General features: G+C 39.0%; 2 protein-coding genes and 2 pseudogenes across 2 annotated transcripts in view; all 4 read left to right on the forward strand.

The window, feature by feature from the left end:
- The first annotated feature begins 1,319 nt into the window (after positions 1-1,319).
- LOC111326270 (uncharacterized) lies at positions 1,320-13,660 on the forward strand. Its single transcript, XM_088753357.1, has 12 exons — positions 1,320-1,410; positions 4,310-4,837; positions 5,523-5,631; positions 5,897-6,019; positions 7,361-7,421; positions 7,634-8,256; positions 9,126-9,218; positions 9,802-9,894; positions 11,142-11,315; positions 11,509-11,606; positions 12,137-12,270; positions 12,909-13,660. The coding sequence occupies exons 2-12, from the start codon at positions 4,335-4,337 to the stop codon at positions 12,956-12,958; spliced, it is 2,061 nt and encodes a 686-aa protein (XP_088609483.1). The 5' UTR covers positions 1,320-1,410; positions 4,310-4,334; the 3' UTR covers positions 12,959-13,660.
- A 3,731-nt stretch (positions 13,661-17,391) lies between these two features.
- LOC148742251 (Y-box factor homolog pseudogene) lies at positions 17,392-18,084 on the forward strand (annotated as a pseudogene).
- Positions 18,085-19,437: 1,353 nt separating this feature from the next.
- On the forward strand, positions 19,438-21,400 carry LOC148742252 (uncharacterized; annotated as a pseudogene).
- Positions 21,401-21,402: 2 nt separating this feature from the next.
- The window catches only part of LOC148742253 (uncharacterized), a 2,249-nt gene continuing 1,788 nt past the window's right edge, over positions 21,403-21,863 (forward strand). Inside the window, exon 1 of the mRNA XM_088753405.1 lies at positions 21,403-21,863. This exon is cut by the window's right edge and continues 198 nt beyond it. Within this exon, the coding sequence (XP_088609531.1) occupies positions 21,460-21,863 (404 nt within the window). The 5' untranslated portion in view covers positions 21,403-21,459.

Consider the following 21,863-nt stretch of genomic DNA (forward strand, 5'->3'; position numbering starts at 1 on the left):
TATATAACAGACAAGTAGATGAATCAAATTTTACAGTATGATGTAATACAAAAGCGGGTACTTATTACAACATGACATCAAAGGTTTGAACTAAAACGCTAGAGAAGTGTTATAATGCTGTAATTAGATACAATGAATATATGAAGTTCATATATTTTGAACTGCGGTATTAGATACATATGATGCACGATCCTCGCAGTAGATAGCGTTATTTAAGCAATAGCGAAAATCAGACCTGAAAAAAATCAGGCCTGTACGGGACTCGAACCACTGACCTCTGCGATACTAGTCCAGCGCTCTACCAATTGAGCTAACAAGCCAACTGGGAGCAGGCCGCTAAGTTGAATCAATTTACCATTTCAACTTTGTTGATATATTCAAATTATTTCGTTACCCCCACCGACACAGCCCCAAACAGTTTCTTTAGAAACTATCAGCCTTTATTCATTGGTACTTTAGACTAGCCCACCATCGGCATTTGCATTAGTGTTCTCAATTCATAGAAAAGCTTAGCATAAATAAAGTAACACTTCTTATTTTGCACCAATATATGAGTGTAAAGCATCTCTCAGCCACACATATTTACTAGGTTTATAAACGTCAGCCTGTAAAAGTTTAAAGGTAGAAGTCTTTGTTTCGGCAGCGGGATCTACTCAGTCCTTTGTGTTCTTATGGTCCTGATTTTAATGCGCCGGATAACGCTACTACCACATAGATAGAAAATTTTTATTTACATAAAGTAGAATTGATTCTCATTTTTACACCATTCAAATACTAAGCTATGTAGATTTATAGGCACACAGATGTTTGAATCAATAAAAATCGAAATCGCCCCCAACTGTAGCTCAGACTATGACTATATTCCGAGAGGTCATTTGATTGAATCAGTGTTTGTTAGGTATTCTTGTCTATTCAATCCTTGTAACAATTTCGTCAACTCTCCTTACTTACAAGATTTTTCATCAGGTTTCTTCACAGCAATTACTAAAATGGAAGTTTACCCGCCTGGATCATTTTTTTTTTTTTTTTAATTCATGTGCGCTTTTAGTGCGGAAAGACGTCACATCCGCTGCCTGTGGCTTTGTTATGTACTCGAAGGTCGACCGATCATATAATGCAAAAGACATAATTACCTTTCATAATCACTCTTTTTCCCGGTGTAACACAAAATAGGATAAAAAAAGATTTGTGCCCAAGTATAACTTATCTTTGTTGCGCACAATAGAAAGCCATGCTGATTCGCCTGAATGAGAGTGAACTCGTACATAAATATTAGCAACCCTGGCCTCGCTATATCTTTGGTTGATTTAGAATCTTGAACACTTGGAGTCCAACCATCGGTGCAGCTCAGTCAGGTCTGGTTACATACTTCGATAAAACAAATTTGGATCATAGAAATCTCAAAACAAGGTGAGCGACTTACATAGTAAGACTTTGTCGAGTTAAGTGTTTAACTGTTTTTTTCGTAGTTCAAAAGACTAACCGCAGGATCTTTATCAAGAAATGAAAATTTGAGTTTTGAAGTCAAAAATGTAGAATAACTAAATTGGTACGTGCGTGAATAGCGCTCATTTATTTCAACAGCTTTTCACAAACATCTCGTGCGAAAGACAGCAATCACACTCACAGTACCGATAACTTTACGAATGAAGATGGTTCGTCTGATTCATAGATTTTTTTGCATGCGATTACCATATTAGATGGCTTTTCTATATATGTTCTTCTTGGAGTTTGTTTCAACAAATAGGCTGAAAATGATCTTTGACCATGCATGCTCTTAATGAGTAGGCCTTTTGGTCTTTTAGTTCGTAGCGGATTTCTTTTTCATGCGAGAAACAGCAATTTTGTTGAAATTCGGGATTTCCGATAGGCAGAGAATTTGTTCATTTAATCCCAATAGTGCAGAGTGCTATGATTTATCCTGAAAGTGCAAATTTTATATGAAATAGATCTATTGCTAAAAAAATTTATCTCCATGTTAATTGTACACCCGTGCAAAGCTTCAAGATTCAGTTCCAATACATAAATAGCTGGCTAGAAGTAGCTACCAATGAGTGTTATCATCGTTGATTTTTCCGGCTTGAAAAGATGCCAGTATTTCCATGTCAGTATTGAATTACGATTTCGTAATTAAAGAATAGCATCTGTTGAGTTGCCTTTACAGCAAAATACTCATCCATCATTTGAGTTGTGAACGATGCGTAAAAAATATGCATGGTCTACCGCAGAAAGTATTTTTTCTCTAAAAAAATAGTTTCCTCGTTATCTCATAAAGCACAACTCTTGATAAACTACACAAATCTCATCATTTGAATCCATTTTCCAAGACGAAGCGTATTCACTGAGGAGCTGTTTAGGCTAATGCCTTCATCACCTGATAGTTAGGTTAGAAAGAGTGATCAATTGATCGACTGCAAATCGTCTGACATAAAGTAGTTATAACTCTTCTCTTTTCAAGCACTTAACTTATTCCAGACAAGTAAACTTCTGGGCTGATGTTCTCAAACCAAACACTTTTAGAAAGATTAGTAATTAACTAGTACTATCTCGAAAGAGTCAAACAAGTATGCTCTGAGTTAAAAGTGTGAACAAAAAGTTTAATGGCGTCAATCATTCGCAGTTTGCTCACTGTTCCTGCAATTTAATTTTTAATTACATCAATAGGTGCTTTTACTGAGCCTTGAAGAAATCTTGGGAAGAGCTAGAAAAAGTACTTCCGTCTATCTATTTTTAAAAGGTTACGATATTTCGGAAAACCTTCACGTCAACAGCAACCTTTTGGTAACCTTTTACGGCCACAATTTGTTGCTGACACCACACATCACTGATTTAGGAAACTGAAATTTATAGCATTCAAATTTCAATTCGGCCTTACTAACCTAATTGCTGTCTGTTCAATAATAGGTCGCGGATGACGTCAAAATGACGTCAAAATGCGGTATACGCGGCGCAGCCGAGTGTGTCACTGTTGTTATCATCACGTTTTTATTTCATCTATGAGATATTATTGACCAGACGCACAGCAACATGGAATCTGATCAAAACGCGGTGCAGCCGACTTGTGTGTCACTTTTGTTTTTATCACGTTTTTATTTCATCTATGATCTATTATTGACCAGATGCACAGCAATATGGAATCTAATCAAAACGTGGTGCAGCCGAGTGTGTAACTGTTGTTTTTATCACGTTTTTATTTCATGTATGATCTATTATTGACACGACGCACCTCAACGATGCACAAAGTTATAAATGGTGACATCATCATTCTATACTTCTGTCCTCCAAAGTAAAAGTAATAAATTCTCCTGTATGCTCTGAGTTAAAAGTGTGAAGCAAAAGTTTAATGGCGTCAATCATTCGCAGTTTTCTCACTGTTCCTGCAATTTAATGTTTAATTACATCAATAGGCGCTTCTACCGAGCTGTGAAGAAATCTTGGGAAGAGCTAGAAAAAGTACTTCCGTCCATCTATTTTTAAAAGGCTAGGATATTTGGGAAAACCTTCACGTCAAACAGTAACCTTTTACGGCCACAATTTGTTGTTGACACCATACATCACTGATTAGGGACAATGAAGTTTTACCTATAGCATTCAAATTTCAGTTCGGCCTTAATAACCCAATTGCTGTCTGTTTAATAATAGGTCACGGATAACGTCAAAATGTGGTGAAAACAGAATGCGGTATACGCGGCGCAGCCGAGTGTGTCACTATTGTTATTAGCATGTTTTTATTTCATCTACGATATATTATTGACCAGACGCACAGCAACATGGAATCTGATCAAAACGTGGTGCAGCCGAGTGTGTCACTGTTGTTATTATCACGTTTTTAGTTCATCTATGATCTATTATTGACCAGATGCACAGCAATATGGAATCTAATCAAAACGTGGTGCAGCCGAGTGTGTCACTGTTGTTTTTATCACGTTTTTATTTCATCTATGATCTATTATTGACACGACGGACAGCAACGATGCACAAAGTTATAAATGGTGACATCATCATTCTTTACTTCTGTCCTCCAAAGGAAAAAGTATAAAATCTCCTGTAAATTTAACCTGTAAATTTCTGGAGAAAACTTCCAGCAGAATTGTCGCCTATATTTTAAACTCTATAAAAATTATCGCATAATGGAAGGGTTTAAGGGTAGTTTATTTTTTTAATTTTGTTTCCTGTCAGTCCTCCTGGGCCCTCAAGTTTTGCCTTGTAATTTCGGGCTTTAATAAAATGCTTTTTCCTTGCCTTTTTTTCTTGTTTATTGTTTTATTTTTGATTTTGATTTTATTTTCTTATCTTTATTCCTCTTTAGGTTGTTTGTATTTGCGGATTTGGACATGGAGGTCAAGAAAAATCATAACTGGAGAGGACTATCGTACTTTCAGCAGTTTTCCTGCGGAGTCGGGCATGTGATTAATGATGTCACTCGCCGCATGTTACAAACATTCCGGATGATTTTTCTCATGAGAGTGGTTGGCATTCCTGCAACCTATGCCGGCTTGATTGCTCTTTACAGTCTTTTTGCCGGTGCATTTATATTTGTTCCAGTAGCAGGTTTTTTATGTGATAAGGTTAAGATTCCGGTCCTGTCACGCAAGCATGGAAAGAAAAAATCGTGGCATTTGTTTGGAACTATTACAACTGCAATAGGTCTGCCGCTGTTTTTCAGCAAATGTTTAGTTTGCGGCAGTGAAACCAGTGAATGGGTGGTGCTGTTGTATTACTTTCTCATTGCCACCGTACTTTCATTTTCCATCAACTTCGTTGACATATCGCACTTGTCGATTATTCCTGTTTTGGCAAAGGATCAAAGTGAGGCCACAAAGCTTACTACTTTAAGGTTTGTGAAACTCTTTCGATCGCTAAAGTTATATTCATGCTGAGACAAGTTCATTACACTCGGGCTGAAAGTTTTGAATTAGCGCAAGACTCAGATTGGGTCAAAGCGTGTGTTCATAGCGCGAACGGCATGGAAGCTTGAGGTGTGATGAGAAAGAGGACTCCCTGCCGCACGAATTACGACTGGACTGGTGATCAATCAGTTTAACCGCTAAACAGCCAAGTAACCATGCCTGACATTCGTGTACTTTTATGACGTAGCAAGAGGTACAATATCAAGGCACTTGAACCAAATAAATTTGCGTGAGTTGCGCAGCCCTCGTCACGATTGTTCTCGTTACTTAAAAGGGTTTGGATAAAACAATAATAATGATAATGACAATGATAATAATAATAATGATAGTAAAATTAATAATAATGAAAATCAAACTAACAAATGTAATCATAAAGATAATAGTTATATGAATCATGACTTCCCGGTTTCGTCAGTATGTCCGTATTTCGGCGTTAAGTCTTATTAGATCTTACTTCAGACAAATCTTATCAAGTTTTGTATCTGTAGAAGTTGATTTCACTTCAAAAACAGTTACATTTAATTAGTAACAAGTAAATTCTTAGGCTGTTCTTCCCTCTACAAAACGTAAAGATTTTTCAAAGCTCACTTGCAGTTGACTACCTATTTACAGAACGGCTTTCATGTACTTAACTGGCATCGTTTTCTACCTTGTGGCGTGGCTAATTCTTGGACAAGATAGCCATGATCAGTTAACAAAAGAAAGCTCAATGGATTTTATGGTAATTAATAATATCCACATGATTCTATTACTGCCACTGATTATTACTGTTTCAGTGTTAATTTTTTTCTCTAATTCCTTTCTTCCTGTGCTATTTACTGCTCCTTCAGCCGAGACACAGAATAAAACTGAGCATCCGACCTTTCAGGTTGTGGTAGATGGGCCCATGTTAATTTAATTAGGGTTATCGCTTGGGACAATTATATTTATGTTATGTCTATCATTAAAGTCACTTAACTACAGTTGTAACGTCTGTTCATCTACAGGTGATAACTCTGATATTGACAGCAGTAGGACTGGTTTGCTCTGCTATTTTCCATTTTGGAACCAAAGAACCTTCAGAGGATTCAAAGGACAAGGCGCTTCCTGAGTCAACTGCAGATTCTATGGTAAATTCTAATTACACAAAACTGCACCATTAAAAGAAACTTTTGGTTTCCTTATCTCTCTTATTACAGTCATTTGCAATTTTATCAGAAATTAATAAGTTCGATTAAATTGATTGATTTAAAGTAAGTTACATCTGAAAAAAGGAGACAGAGAAGGAGCTAGCAAACATGAGTAACCACAAATTATATGGAGACAGGCAGTCAACTTAAGTGTCTATGCAGCCAACAGGGTTTTTATAGTTTTGGTATGTATTTAATATGTAAAAAAGTATTCTTAAATAAGAATTGGATTCTGATGAGTCTTCGCCCTGAAATCGAGCTTTAAACTTCCCGCTTTGGCTACGCCCATTGAAGGTGACCGTGAGTTGGAGCAAAAAAGAGATTGGGTTCAGAATGGGTCGTGACGTCAAATCAGGAACGCGACAAACCCGCCAGTGGTTCATTTCACTGTTTTTTTTTTGTAAGGTAAAGAGTTTTCGGCGACATAGATATGCCCGATAGATGTGTTGTAAAAGTACTGCGTTTGTCAAGCAAAGTAACAACACGACGCTCGAAACGCTCCTGGAATGACGTCACTCATCACCAATCTTCCCTTACGCGGTCAACTTCATTGGGCGTGGCCGAAGCGGGAACTTTAAAGCTCGATTTTAGGGTGAAGAGGCGTCAGAATCAAATTTTTTTTACAAAAACACTCTTTTACAGGTTAAAGAGATACTAAAACAATAAAAACCCTGTTGGTCGTATAGAAACTTTAATGTACTTACTAATACATCACTTTAATTTCAGTCCGGGTACACATACACACTCTTGCATAACCGCTAATGACCTACGGCGTAATTCTTTACATTCATATTTACATAAGATTGTAGGTCTTTTCTGTACATATTATTATATCAATTAAAGTTAACGTGGACGCCCGTTTTCGAAGTAGAATTAGGTTTTTTTCCTTTTTTGCTATTAAAAAAATTTTTCCTTGTTTCTCTTTTAAGTTTAGCAGTTTTTGAATTCTTTATTTGCAGCTAAATGTTTCGTCTCATTTGAAACAATTATTTGATCCCTTATTGAAGGAAATTGGACTCTTGCCTCTGCATTGAAAAAGGGGTCTCTTACACCAAAGATCGGAGTCCACAATCACTTTTACCCACATTACTGCCTTGGATTTAGACCTGTAGGTTAGACCTGTAGCTAACCGCGCCAAGCGCACATCAAAGTATATACAAATATTGGGGAAAATGTGCCAATTAGTGACCTACGGTTAATGTAAATATTTACTCTGTGTCCATTGCTGGTGATCTCATCCAAAATAATATTGTGTAATTTACTGCTTTATATTTGTTACAGACTGAAAGCTCCTTCAAAGCATGGCCTGTTGTCTTACAGTCATTGGCGTATTTTGGAATAGGTGAGTCGTTATTCATTATTCGTAAGGCTGTGCAACAACTTCACTTGCCTTGCTTTCAGCAAAGTTTCCACTCGATATCTTCCTTAACAATTTCTTCTTAATTTCATCGCTTTTCTGAAGTCAATAGACGTTTTATTTGTCTCAGTGATGTTTTTAATCTACACAGCACGTCGTTTACATACCACGTCGTTTTTTATTTTGATTTGCTATAGATCAACAGAGAAAGAAAGATATCCGTGATAGAGTAATTCACAGTCTGCGATTGTCTGAAGAAGAAACCTGCCCTGTTGGAGAAAGGAGTTTCTCCCGAACATTTTTTGCAGCCCTATTTGGAGGAAGTGAAACTGAGGAGGTTTCCGAAATTAAGACCGTAGAAAATGAAGAGCATGATCCTACACCGAACATGCCCGTTGTCTCAATGACAGTCAAAAGTGAGGACGACCTCACGTTTGTTAAGGAATTACCAAAAGAGCGAAAAATAAGCCTTATGATGAGCATCTTTGATAAAATGATGACAAAAGAAAAGGATTCTAAAGAAGAAAACGACGAGAAGCCAGACAATGTCAGACCCATAGATAATATAAATGAAGAGGATGGTCAGGGAATAATGGAAAATGGACAACAGAGGTCAGAAGTATACAACCAAGGTCAAAAACGGACCTCCGGTGTTGACAATGAAGGATTTGATACAAATGAAACACAGCTTAACCAACATTTTCAGGATGTTAGCCAAGATGAGAGAAAAGCTCTGCCATCTGCTTCTGATGTAGAATCCGCTCATCCACCAAAACCAAAGACAGTGCGAAGCTGGCTCAAAGATCCTCATTTGTACAAGGTAACTTGATTTGTGCATCTTCATTGTAATCTTTAGCTTACACACTAAATCACGAAGAATATACAACTAATAGTTTATCATGAGAAATTCAACTGAGTCTATTCCAAATGATCCAGGGAGAAATACGTACAAGACACCACATGATGTTGTCTCTGCCACTGAAATGTGTTCGACAGGTTATGAGGCTGACTTTGGGATTTCGAAACGTAACCTAATTTTGTTTTTGGTGCAGGTGATACTGATAATAATAATAATAATAATAAAATCTTTATTACCGTGTCAATGTATTTAGCTCATAGAGCTAATTGGGGACACCTACTTTTACAAAATTAATAAAAAAAACTATGTACAGTATCATAATAAGTAACAATACAGCCGATAAACTATGCATTAAAATTTTAAAATATTTAGAAATATCAACAGTGTTCAGATAACATAAAAATACTTGTACCATGCAGATAATTTAAAAAAAAAAAAAAAAAAAAAAAAATACTTGTACCATGCAGATAATTAAAAAAAAAAAAAAAAAAAAAAAAAAAAAAAATCACGTGCTGCAAAGATTGCAGCAGTTGCCACTGTCTTCCACTAGGCTTACCAGGTCAACTCTACGGATTCTAGTTTTAAAGATACTAAGGCTTGGTAGTTCACGCATACCATTTTCTAATTTGGACCAAATATATGGTCCTTGATACCTTAGTGTGTGTTTACCATAGCGTATAGTGTTAAATCGTGGTATTTCAAAGTCACTATTCCTAAGGTTATAACGAGTACGAGAATATAAGTTCGTAAGTTAGTTTAGTATTATTAGTAAATTTCTTTAAGGGTTGGGTGATTTTTCATAAATGCTTATGATTTTTCTTCCTTCTTAGGTTGCAATTATTTACGCGTGCACAAAAGGTTCACAGGATGTGTTTTACGCCTACCTGCCCCTGCTCCTGACTGACAAACTGAAATTTGAAAAAGTATGTACAGACCTTTTTTTTCTGGGTTTGAAAGCTACTGAACGTTGTAGTGATCTTCTATAGTGGTCAAACAATTACCTGGTTACTCATCCATTCTCCTTTCCTTACTTCCTCCTTCCCTGTCAGTCAGCCAACTTTCCCGTGAGACGGTAGAGGAGACAGACAGACGGAGAGACAGACAGACAGGCAGACAGATAGATGGACAAAAATATCATCAAATAATTCATTAAACGTTTTAAAGAATTGAAAAATGGGCAGTTTTGTCTAATTACTGCTTAGGCTGGACTATTGACGAGTTAAACAATCCGAATCGCTTCCCTGTTAGCCCTAATACTAGACTGTTCATAACCAAGAAAGTCCCCAGGTTATACCAAGAGCGGAAAATGTGCTGAGAGTTAATGACTAGAAACCTCCTGAGGTGATGTTGAAATTCTACCAAAGAAAAACGTGTTCCTCTGATAGGGGAATTCAGTCACACAAATTCAATTGAACAAAATACTTTTTAATGACAGTAAAACAATCAATTCGACCACGAGAAAACTTGTATTTTTTTAAAACTTCAGACTATTATGTTTCTTTTAAGGAAGCGATTGCCATTCTGCCATTGATATTGTTAGTGAGTGCCACATTGTCTACCCAAATATCAAGGAAGCTCTCTGGAAAAGTAGGAAACCAGGTAATAAAAAGAAAGAAAACTATTTTCACATAACGTTCTAACGTAAGCAATGATCGTGGACAAAATTGTTGACCGAATAGTACTTTAATTGCTCTTTTTGTTTCTGGTCTCAAGCGCTCATATCCAACAAGCCGGAGCTGGATTACATTCCAACGCTAAGCAGTGTACACTGCTGGATCTAAATACCTGCTCAAAATAAAGTGATTTCCAAATCCAAAAAGCGTTCTTGGAAGAGTACGATTAAAAAATTTATTTGAGAACAGCATTAACTGTGTTTTTCGGTTCCAGCTGGTCAACAAGCGTTATAGTTAGGCACAGTTTGTTCAATTTTTTGGCTTATGGAACCGAAATTGAAGCGATCGTCGACTGCCAACGTTTAAATAAACTGAACTTTTTGGGCTGTTAATTTACACACAAGTCTAGCCCAAACCACGGTTTTACGCAATCAGTGGGCTTCAGGCTTCCTCTAGAAGATTGATTGAATGAAATTAATATCCTTCCACCGTTATCTTTTGGCCCTCTTTACACTATTCACAAAAGTAAATGTTCCGGACAAAAGGTTTAACTACATTCAAAAAAGGCTAAGGTATGGTACAAGTTATGGGCTCGAGTCCCAAACGCATTGAACAAACGTATTGTCCCAAATGTATTGAACAAGCGTTCGGTTCAAGATCCAATTTCTAAAACTTCAAGCTTATCAAGAAGCTTTGTGCACATTCAAATATTTTGCTGTGTGGTAGCAAACGGTGGAAACCAATATCATGGCTGCTCAAAGGAATTTCATAAATAAACTTTTGCAACTAAAGGCCTAGTCAGAGCGAGAAACGTCAAAAGAAAATTTACTAGTCAACTTGAAATTTTGAAGGTAATTGGCTCTTTTTTCTGACGTGGGTATCCTTTTTATAGATCATGAGTTCCTGAACTCATCTGCATTGTTTTTTTCAATACATAGGTAAAACGTCAAAGATACGTACCATCAGATGGTGTCATTTCGTACTTTTATTTATAGCTTTTTTTTAATCGTTACTTAATTTCCGTTGTTCCGGAGAAGCGTTCTCTTCTAGCTAAACACAACCCAGTCCAACTCAGAAACGCTTGATTGGATCTCATTATATAAAAGATAATTCGGCAAGAGAACTGATGTACTGAACTGGGTGAACCAATCAGAGTACTGGAAATGTAATATTTAAAGTCAGAATTTAATGACATACATTTGCTATCTTCTGAAACTCCCCATCTTGTTTCAGTGGTCGTTCATTGGGGCTGCTCTGACTGTAATTGGATCGTGCTTGTGGTTTATGCGTATTACCCAGTCAACAAGGGCGTTCACTTACCCGGCCGTTGTTCTACTGGGGTTTGGGTCCTCCGCCATGTTTGTTAATGCACTTAGCTTTGCAACCGAACTCATTGGAGAAAACAAAGTAAGTTGGAGGACACTTATTTAGTCTATTCTCCAAATTTTTACTTTATTTGTGACAACTACAGTATACAAATTCAATTGAATTCTATTACTAAGATAAGTAAGACCGCGCTACAAATAGTAAATGAACAAAGATTTTTTACCTTTTTTTTTGTTTAAAACAAATCCATTTTGTTGTATGATTTTCCCTGCAGGCCAGCTCTGGTTTGGTATTCTCTGTCGTAGGTATTATTTCCAACCTGACCTCAGGAACTCTGTATCTCGTCATACAAGTTCTATTTCCTAAAGGAAGGTAAACTTGGACTTCTCACGGTTTTGAGATAAGAATTATTTTTATTACTGGAAGATATATTATGACTTTTCAGCAAAATAGACTCCCCAGCCTGTTTCATTTTCTTCTTTGTCCTTTGTTTTACTTAAGTTTATTTCTTCCATTTTCTTTCGATTTTTTTTTTGGTTTGGCGTTATACATGTTCTTTTCTTTATTCTTTGTTCTTCTTGTTATTCAACGCTGTTGCTATTGGTCTTTTCTTCTCCTCTCCTCCTTTGCATCCTTCGTCCCTACCAGGCTCTTGACTCCATCCTATCTAACTATAAACTATACCAGCATTTCATGGCGCATAAAATGCGTTCCAAGAGCTTTAAATTTCATGGGATATTCTCGCGAAACAAAAGAAAGTGACTCAAGATAAGTGAAGAGTAAACGAAGTGGGAATTTTTATTGCAAAAAGTAATATTGTGCTTAAGGGCTATGTAGAAGAATTAAGAAAGCGAAATAAATGTTGTTTAAAAAGAGATAAAATGATCGCTTTTTTTCCCTAGTGAGTCTGCCGATTGTCAAGAGTGTGGGAGTTACGTACAAAACGTGTTCTCATTCGTGCCCAGCTCACTGGCTGCTTTTAGCTTGCTGCTTGTTATAATTTTTCAAGTTTACAAGACAGTCTGCGGGAAAAAAGGTGAGATGCAGTTTGTTAGCTGACTTAAAGCCGGGTCTGTTTGGGTAGATATATATAGATAAACTCCACGGAATTATGTAATAAAGGCTCAATTCCTAAAGAGAAGGAAGTAGAATATTACAAATAAAATGTTGAAATTTCCAAATATAGTACACACTTCATCAACAAATATTGCAGTCTTGTGATGCACCGTCAACATAGTTAGAGTGTCAGCAACTGAGAAGCAGAGCAAGTCCAGACTTTCCTCCTTTCCCCCTACATTTTGGGAATCTGTTTCCAAATCAATTTTCTTTTCTTTTTTCAAAAGTGAATATAAACAGCTTATTTCGAAGAATTCAATTGCGATACGCCCTCCTTTCCTCTTAATAGTAAAGTCATGGCTAAAGCTCAAAAGAGGGGTTTCTAAAATCCAAGAGACCCCCACTCCCCTTCCCACCTAATCATGCCTCTGCATACATCGTAACAACCAACATATTTGGGCTACACTCTAGAATATTTCATCTTTAAGATGAGATGATGGTAAAACCTTCAGAGAAGGAATTACAGAAAAGCTCGAGGCATAGCCAGAATTTTTTATTTAAATGTCATTGATAATTAAAGATTTTTCCGTTTCTTATCGCTTACTCTACACTTTACAGGAACCGAGAAGGAGACTGAACCAGTCTCAGGCTATACAACCCACTTGTGATGTACTGTCGTGAGGAAATAATACGTCGCGCTACTGGCTGGCTGGAGCTGGTGGCATTTACCGTAATATCGTTCATATTAGCTATAACAATGACAGTGACTTCAAGCTTGTGTTACAGTTCTCGTTTATTGCTTCACCAATGAAATTGGCGTTTGTGAATGGTGTGTCAGTATCGTGGACTGATTATTTTGTGTTTATACTGTTTAACCGCCTCCCGGTTAGCTCAATGGATAGAGCGCTGGACTGTTGTGCGGGAGGTCGAGGGTTCGAGCCCCGGCCGGACCAACACTCAGGGTCTTAAAATAATTGAGAAGAATTTTCTGCCTCTCTGTAACATCAAGAAATGGTTACATATTCTAGTCGTCTCTGATAGGGACGAATAAGTGGAGGTCCCGTCTCCTGCAGGGTTGGGGTAGGAGACGTTAATTTCCCACACACGAGATTACTGTGTGATGGATGTCCTCCCCCTGGGGTGGGATGGGTGGGTTTATTGGGCCCCCCAGTAATTGGCGCAAGCTGTTGCGGTGTCCCTGCCAGTTGGCGAAGCTATTAAAATTAAAATTAAAATTAAATCATTGAAAATTTTGACTCGTGTAAAAAGTTTATGCTGCTTTTTTATACCTATACTTTCCGTTGTTTTAAACATTTTTTGTAAGGCATTTTTTTCAGCAATATTGTACCCAATAAAGTGTTTCAATGTCATGTTTGATTCTCAAATTATTTCGTTAAGAGCAGATGAAATTATCGTTTCTGTGGAAGAACGATTTCTTCCTGCCCTGAACACGTTCTGAAAGATCAGACAAAAACATTGCAGCCAAGAAAATGCGTTCTCGAACAATTAAGATCTTGAGGTTTAAGATATTGTATATTTTCTAAAGTAAGATTAACAGTGATAGAACAATTTCTTAGAGAGAAATATGAGGCTTCCCGGTCAATACTTGCTGTAATATTACGAGTAGAAAAATCTTCATAGAAAGGTGAGAATTGTTCCTAAAAAAGGAGAACATTTTCAAAGCAAAGGAGAACACACTTTGTGTCTTCGGCAGCTCCAAGGGTGGTTTACGATGAAGTTTGCACAGGTTTACGAAATCCACTTTTCATTTGGAAAGTCTTGTTTTCGTGGCTTAAATCGAATGCGATATCAATATTGCCTTGATTATTTATAAGACCTCTTTTGTAATATATATCTGTGTTCTGCACATGATGATGAAAATTTTCGTCGCTGTTTAACCTACAAGGGCAATGAAATGTTCAGCCTTTGTTGAAGTAAAACGATTTTCGGATTACTTCTAATAAAAAATGTAGGGTCAAACTTGATCCCTCCTCACGACCTGTTTGACGCAATTCAGCTTTGAACAATTCATGATCACCACCAAGAGAGGATAAATATCTTCTCTGGTCCCTATGCAATGACAGAATTTTAACATTTTACCTTCCACCAGAGAACTTTCTCAAGCCGGATCATAAGCCTACTCGTAAGTATTGTTGGGGGGTTTTTGCCACTCGCTTGGACGACTTAACGAAAGGTACCAGGACTCTGTAATTTTCTTCTTTATTCTCTACTCTTCTTTCGTTGCTACTACCTTCTACTACCACAGCTATTCCTCTTCTTTTCGGGCCCGAGCCCGCAGTGGGAGGATCTCACGCTCCCCAGTGAGACTGGACTTATGATGGGACCACCCTACTGAGGACATTTTTTGTTGCGTTACTATTGTGGTATATAAAAAACATGAGCTTTTCGCTTGAAGTTATTTTAGTAGTCTGAACAAAATATTTTAGTATTCGGAACAAAACATTTTAGAAGTCTGAACAGAACATTATGATCCTTCGAAGCCGGATTCGAGAAACCTTTGGGGAAGCAAAGCACTGAGGAGAAAAGTAAACATCGCGATAAACGATTACAGGATTGAATATGGCAGACAACTGTGCATCGTCAGCGGAGAAAAATGTGAGTGAAATGTCTCTTTCCTTAGTCAAAACTGAGTTACAAAGGAGAGGATTACCGGCAAAAGGAAAGAAACCAGCTCTCATGGCTCGACTTATCGTTGCTATAAAACGAGAAGAATCTAATCCTCCATCTTTCCAAAACAAAAGTAAGGAATCGACTCATATAGGCTCTAAACAAGCCTTGCCAGCTGACAACGTGCCTGCAGCATCAACTGGTCAACTTTCGTCGTCACAGTCTGCCAATCATCAGTTAAGTAGTTTTCAGTTGTTAAGAAGTAAAAAAATGATCCTTAAGATGGACATTAATGCTGTGATACAAGTAATACTTGAGACAAGCAAAAGTCCCAGCGACAACGTCATAAGAATGGAAAATCTTGTTCAAAAGTTGAATGGTTACATGGAGAGTTGCAGTGAGGTAAGAAAGGAAATTATTGCTCTTATTTCTGATGATGAAGTTGCTGAAGAAGCTTAAAAGGGGATTGACTATCAACGAGTGATTGATAATGCTTTAGACATAGCGCAAGAGTATATATCTAAACAAGCAATTTCCAAAGCAGACGAACAAACTACTTCGAGTTCAGCGGAGCACAAACAGTTACATTTAAAATTACCAAAACCTCAGTTACCAAACTTGATGGAGATATTTTAAAATTTCAAAATTTGGGGACCAATTCGAGGTTGCTATTTATGATAATGACGATGTGCCTGCTGTTCACCTACCTGCGTTCAGTACATGAAGGGATTGCTTATCACACAATCGAGGGATTTGTGATAAGCAAGTCACTAGTGCAAATTATCAGCATTCTGTTGATGCTCTGAAACATCGCTTTGTAGGAAAAGAATAATTATTTCATCTCTAGTAAAGTCAATTATCCAGTTACCAAGGTCAAACGAAGGGGTAGAGTTTTTGCGAGATCTCCATGACACGCTAAAGAATCGGATTAGAGCACTGGAGGCCCTAGGCGAAAAGCCAACGACCCATTCTTGTATCCTCCTTCCAATATTGGAAACCAAACTTCCACCTGAGTTATCCGAAAAATGGGAATAAGAACTAACTGACACAAAGGAAGAAAGTGTTGATCTTGAACTTTTCTTCAAGTTCCTGAATAAACAAGGGATTTCCAGGGAGGCCGGAAAAAGGAATGCTAGTATGATTGGTGGGAATGGTGGGACAGCCAGAGGAGGTGGGGGATGGGACAAGGATGGAACTAGGGTAAGCAACACCCAAGAGAAAGTGTTTTCAGCAGCTGCTCTATTAGCAGGTGAGACAAATCGGAGAAGTTATGCAGCTTGCCATGTGTGTGAGCAGGGACATGAAACCCTTAAATGTCTAGAGTCTGCGCGAAAGTCAATTGACAAACGTTGGCAGTTAGTAAGGGAGAGCCGGCTGTGTTTTAACTTTTAAAAGCCTGCCAATACTTTCCACTATTCTTCAGTCTGCCGCCAACTCAAGTGCAAGGTTGAAGGATGTGGCCGGCGTCATCACACTATACTTCATGGTGACTGGGATCCTACCACGGAGGAAAAGGGACATACAACATTAAGTGGATTTGTGGCTTCGTATAACTCCAAGATGCAACAAACCTTATTACAGACTAGGACAGCCATGCTGGTTTCAGACGGTCTCCAGAAAGCACCTGTAAGGGTTTTGTTTGACTCAGGAAGCCAAAAGTCTTATATCACCAAGAAGGTTGCCGAATCACTTGCCCTTGATGGACCTTCTAAGGTCCTTAGTGTATCCATGTTAGGGGGAGAAACCATTCAAACGAAGAGAATGAGGAAAGTCAGGTTCTCGCTCGCCTCTGTTCAAGAAAACATTTCAACGCCAGGTAGCATGGAGGCCCTCACCATTGACAAGATCTGCACACCACTAGAACCAGTGGAGATCAGGTTAGAAGATTACCCCCAGCTGCAGAACTTGATACTTGCCGACTCGTACCCTCGTGGACCAGTTAACGTCGATATTTTGATAGGAGCAGACTTTTTACTTTTCATTTATGACTGGTAAATGCAAGAAAGGGGAAACCACTCATGCTCCCACTACAGTAGAGTCAACACCTGGATGGATTGTAGGAGGACCCATCGAGGGTCTTCCTTCCAAGAACACTCTATCCATGCTGTCTACCGTGTGCGTTGATCCAGTCACGGAGAGCCTTAATCAGTTTTGGGAGCTGGAATCTATTGCAACTGTAGATAAAAGGAATGCAGCTATGTCCTTAGAGGAAGAAGAGTCTGTTAGACAGTTCAACGAGGGACTCAAGTTCGATGGTAAGCGTTATGAAGTACCGCTGTTATGGAAAAGCGATGCTCTGCCATTGAAGCCAAACTACCTCCAGGTAGTCAAGAGGCTTGAGAGTGTCGAAAGACAGCTTAGAAGAAACCCAGAGAGAGCCAATGCTTACAGAGGACGCCATCCATCGAGGAACAGACGGAACATCAAAAGACCTTTGGGGGAAACACCACCAAGTAGCAGAGCTCTACGAGACTGTAACATGAGCAACATGACTACGACTGAAGAGCCGCAAGTTGAAGAAAAACAGTCGGCTGAGAAGAAAGTTGTTCCCAGTAAAGTGAGCGGTGCAGTGAAGTGGTTTAACGTGAAGAGCGGTTATGGCTTTATCAACAGAGATGACCGTGACAACAAAGAGGATATATTTGTTCATCAGACTGTCATCAAGAAGAACAATCCCAAGAAGTACTTGTGCAGCGTTGGAGATGGGGAGACAGTGGAGTTTGATATTGTATCAGGAGCGAAGGGTCTAGAAGCAGCCAACGTGACAGGACCAGATGGAAGCCCTGTGCAAGGAAGCAAATATGCTCTGGACCGCCGAAGAAACTACTACCGCAACTATCGAGATTTCCGTCGTGGGAGACGCCGCCCCCGTGGCGGGCCCAACTCCGTTACCAACGGAGAGGTTAAACCGGAGGAGGATGATAAGGAGAAGAGCCGACCCCGCCGAAGACGACGTCCCAGATATAGGCGCAGGTCTGATGAGGAACGCCCTGAAGGCGATGAACAAGAAGAACGAGATGGTGATCATGAAGGAGGAGAAGAGCGTTCTGCACACAATCGTCGCCGTCATCGTCATTACCGCAGATCCTACAGGCGCCCTCGTAGAGAGGACGGAGTGAGAGGAAAGTGGCCGATGGGAAGAGTTGAATAATTGCTTCCTGGAAAAGACGGCTTGATTCGTACCATTGTTTTGAAGACAAAGAAAGAGCTTCTAAGGAGACCTGTACGGAGGCTACCTCGTCTGGAAGCAAGCAGTACTCAATTTGGAAGTGGTGAATCAGGTGAAAGCGGTGCTTACGGTGGGGAGTCGTTACTCGAAAGGTCAAGAAAAGGGCGAAGAAGAAACAAGTTACACAGAAATCAGTGTCAAGTCTCCAAAAGTATTGGAGAGGTGGGGAGGATGTTCGGGCCCGGACCCGCAGTGGGAGGATCTCACGCCCCCTAGTGAGACTGGACTTATGACGGGATCACCCTACTGAGGACGTGAGTAATTATATAACAGACAAGTAGATTAATAAAATATTTGCAGTATGATGTAATACAAAAGCGGGCACTAATTACAACGTGACATCAAAGGTTTGAACTAAAACGCTAGAGAAGTGTTATAATGCTGTAATTGTTTGTTAAGTTCAGGTTTGATCTTATTTATATAAAAGGCTTCTTTGAGTTTTAAATCAATAGAGTTGTTAGCAAAATCCAGAATACTAAAGCAAGAAAGGGAGTATTTGTTCTTACGAGAAGGAGATGTATTGAAATGCTTAAAAATATGCGAGTTTATATCGCTCTACGTGTGCTCCTTTATCCTAATAGAGAAGTGGCGACTAGTTTCGCCAATATAACGGGAATTACATCCCGCACAAGAAAATTGATAAACCACCATGGATTTTAGAGCTACTTGATAAACTACCATGGATTTTAAAACTATAAATCTGTCAAAATAACACGAAGCCGTAAAAAGGTGAGACTTAATAAAACAAAAAGATAAATCTAAAAATACTCGAATTAGCAATCCTTTAAAATACTCTACAACAGTATAGTGAAAGTTACTGGCAATCAAATATCAGTGGAAAGCGTGTTCGATTCAGTATTGTTTTCTAGCGCGCATTTCCAAGCTGGGATTGTTATTTGTCGTTAAACTGCAAACTAAGCATTCGCATGCTTTTGAAATTGGTAAGTGATCCTCAATGACAAGACACGTTACTGAATGTAGAAAAATATCTAAGAGGTTTCCTTTTCGCTTTCTTCTCAGCCGAGCAGCGACTTATAAAAAAAATTATGCATTAAAAAAAAACCGTGAGGTCTTCGGAAATTTCTTTCCTGTTGATTGCTCGAATGATCACGGGCCAAATCGGACATCACCCGGTCCTCAACATCATGGAGACTGGACTAAGCCATTTGGTAATCATTGCAGCTATGGTCATAGTTATCAGAATAATGTGTTAGTGTTACATCTCAACACTTCGTGGTAGCGAAAATGAGAAAAAATGGTTAGGTTAATTACTAATTAATGGAAGTAAGGATGGCTTCGGGCCGCGAGACTCATTGCAAAAAGTGGGTAAATCGAGCAAATTATTCAACGTTCGGCTTACACGATTATCCTAGAGGTCACCCGCTTGAATCAGTGTTTGTTAGGTATTCTTGTCCATTCCATCCTTCTAACAATTTTGGTCAACTCTCCTTAATTGATGGCACCGTCGTTTCCTGAATAGACCGTGGAGTCAAATTTCCCATCTCATCAAAAGACCATCCAGGCCGTGGTGTCGTTCCCTAACAGCTGTGCCGCATAACAGGGCATTGAATATAGATGAAAAAGAAATCATAAATAATCGACATTGTAAGAGATGTATGTATGAGACATAGGATCTCTCAGCTCATGATCTCATCCTTCGAATGCTCTCTCTGAGATTCCGCTGGGTAGCATTTCCCGAAAAAACAAGCAACAATTAATGAGATGGAAAAGAAATCCAAACAGCGTATTTTGCGCACCCAAATTAAAAATCCTTTACGAGGAAAAACATGACTCTTTCCATGCATTGCTTGCGTGATATTACGTGTCGTGAGATAATGACGAGGCAATGCAATTCTGCAAGTATGGAACTCTTGGTTCAGGGAATATAGCAGCAGCGGACAAGTTCAGCGGTGGATAAAAATTCTTTATTTGTTGTCTGCACGGCTCTGTCATGTTCAATAAGGTCGACCGATGACAATATGCATAGGTCATCACTACTCCAAACAAGATTTTTATCAGGCTTTCTTTTCAACTATTACTCAAATGGAAGTTCACCCGTCTGGATCATTTAAACAGAGTTAATAGAGGGAACAAGTCGTTCATAGAGTTCTGCGAGCGTACGAAGAGTTTGAAATCCATCGGTGATTGGTGTGTGAGGCTCTTAGAGGACAGAAAGCTCTTCAAGAAAATGGTGGAGCCATGCTTGGTTCCGGAGGTGGAGATTATAGTGGACGATAGCCTTGGTTTCACAGTTAAAGTGTTTGGTTCGTACTTCGTCGATGACCATCCCTTATACCTCAAATATCACCGCACAATGTGCAATGTGGCTTTCAAATTTAGTAAAGGATTTAGAAACCATGAAGCTGTGCACTGGAGTTAATCCCATGAAACTGACTACCAAGCTATTTCATCATGTAGTCCCAGTGAATCATGACTGTATGGGGGAGGAAGAAGAGCAGCAGCAATTTCCTCACAAGGGCTTCTGGAGAGTAAAGAAGTGTTTGCTTTTCAACCAAGCTGATGGAATTTTCCCAGCATGTCAGGAGTTTAATGTGTACACAGAAAAGACAAGGAAAGCAAAGGAGAGTACATGTAGATCAATAAAGCCAGCCCATGTTAATGCTCCTCTGTCCAGAACTGATCCAGAACGAATAAAACTTGCTTTACAGGGACAGCGGTTGAAGCGTGCACAGCTTGAACAGCAGCTCACAGAAATGCGTGCAGAATTACTGAAATCAAGTGTGGAGACTGACCATAAATTGAATGACAATTTTACCCAGATTCTTGATTCAGCTGGCATCGGAAGTGACCCCTTTTATGAAAATCTTCTAGCAGGAGCAAAAGAGGCTATTTGCAACAACTAAGACAGGAGTGCGTTATCATCCAATGATAATAAGGTTTTGTTTATCTCTTGCATCGAAATCACCCTCATGCTAGGAGGAACTCAGTAACAGCGGAGTGTTGGTTCTTCCGAGCCAGCGGACTACCACAATGCTATAAAACCAGAGGGGTTTCCAGAAGGAAGTGTTGGATGTTCTTATAGCAGAGACCGAGCATTACTTTGATGTCCAGCGATACGTGGTTCTCTTATTTGATAAGATGAAAGTGATGGCTAACCTTGTTCTGGATAAGACAATCGGAGAACTGATAGGATTTATGGACTTTGGGGACCCTGATTTAAACTTTGCGGTGTTAAAGAAAGTTGATGCTGTTGCATCACATGCTTTAGCATTTCTTTTCCGTGGTGTCAGCACTGAACTCAAGTTTGAATTAGCTCACTTTGCAAATTCAGGTATTACTGCTGCTCAATTAATGCCTATATTCTGGGAGGCAGTTGGTATTCTTGAAACAACCTGCAATCTATGGTTCATTGCTGCAGCTTCAGACGATGCTTCCCCAAACAGGCGCTTCTATCGTTTGCACAGTGATCTTGATGGGAATGCTGACAGCGATGTATGCTATCGGATGGTCAATTTCTTTGCACATCGATTCATCTACTTCTTGTCAGATGCACCACACCTTGTTAAGACCACAAGGAACTGTCTGAAAAGCTCAGGCTCAGGATCTTGTACAAGGTATATGTGGAACAATGGGAAATATGTGCTGTGGCAGCACGTTACTGCACTGTATTATGAGGATGTCGACAATGGGCTCAAATTACTACCCAGACTGACATATGAACGCATCAACTTGAATGCATATTCAGTGATGCGAGG

This window comes from Stylophora pistillata, chromosome 1 (assembly GCF_964205215.1).
Source record: "Stylophora pistillata chromosome 1, jaStyPist1.2, whole genome shotgun sequence".
Taxonomy (NCBI): domain Eukaryota; kingdom Metazoa; phylum Cnidaria; class Anthozoa; order Scleractinia; family Pocilloporidae; genus Stylophora; species Stylophora pistillata.

Excerpts from the sequence above, each read along its gene's own strand:
- LOC111326270 (XM_088753357.1), top strand. The coding sequence starts at position 4,335 with ATGGAGGTCAAGAAAAATCATAACTGGAGAGGACTATCGTACTTTCAG. Across the intron at positions 9,219-9,801 it reads ACAAACTGAAATTTGAAAAA|GAAGCGATTGCCATTCTGCC; the intron begins GTATGTACAGAC and ends GTTTCTTTTAAG. Across the intron at positions 9,895-11,141 it reads CTGGAAAAGTAGGAAACCAG|TGGTCGTTCATTGGGGCTGC; the intron begins GTAATAAAAAGA and ends ATCTTGTTTCAG.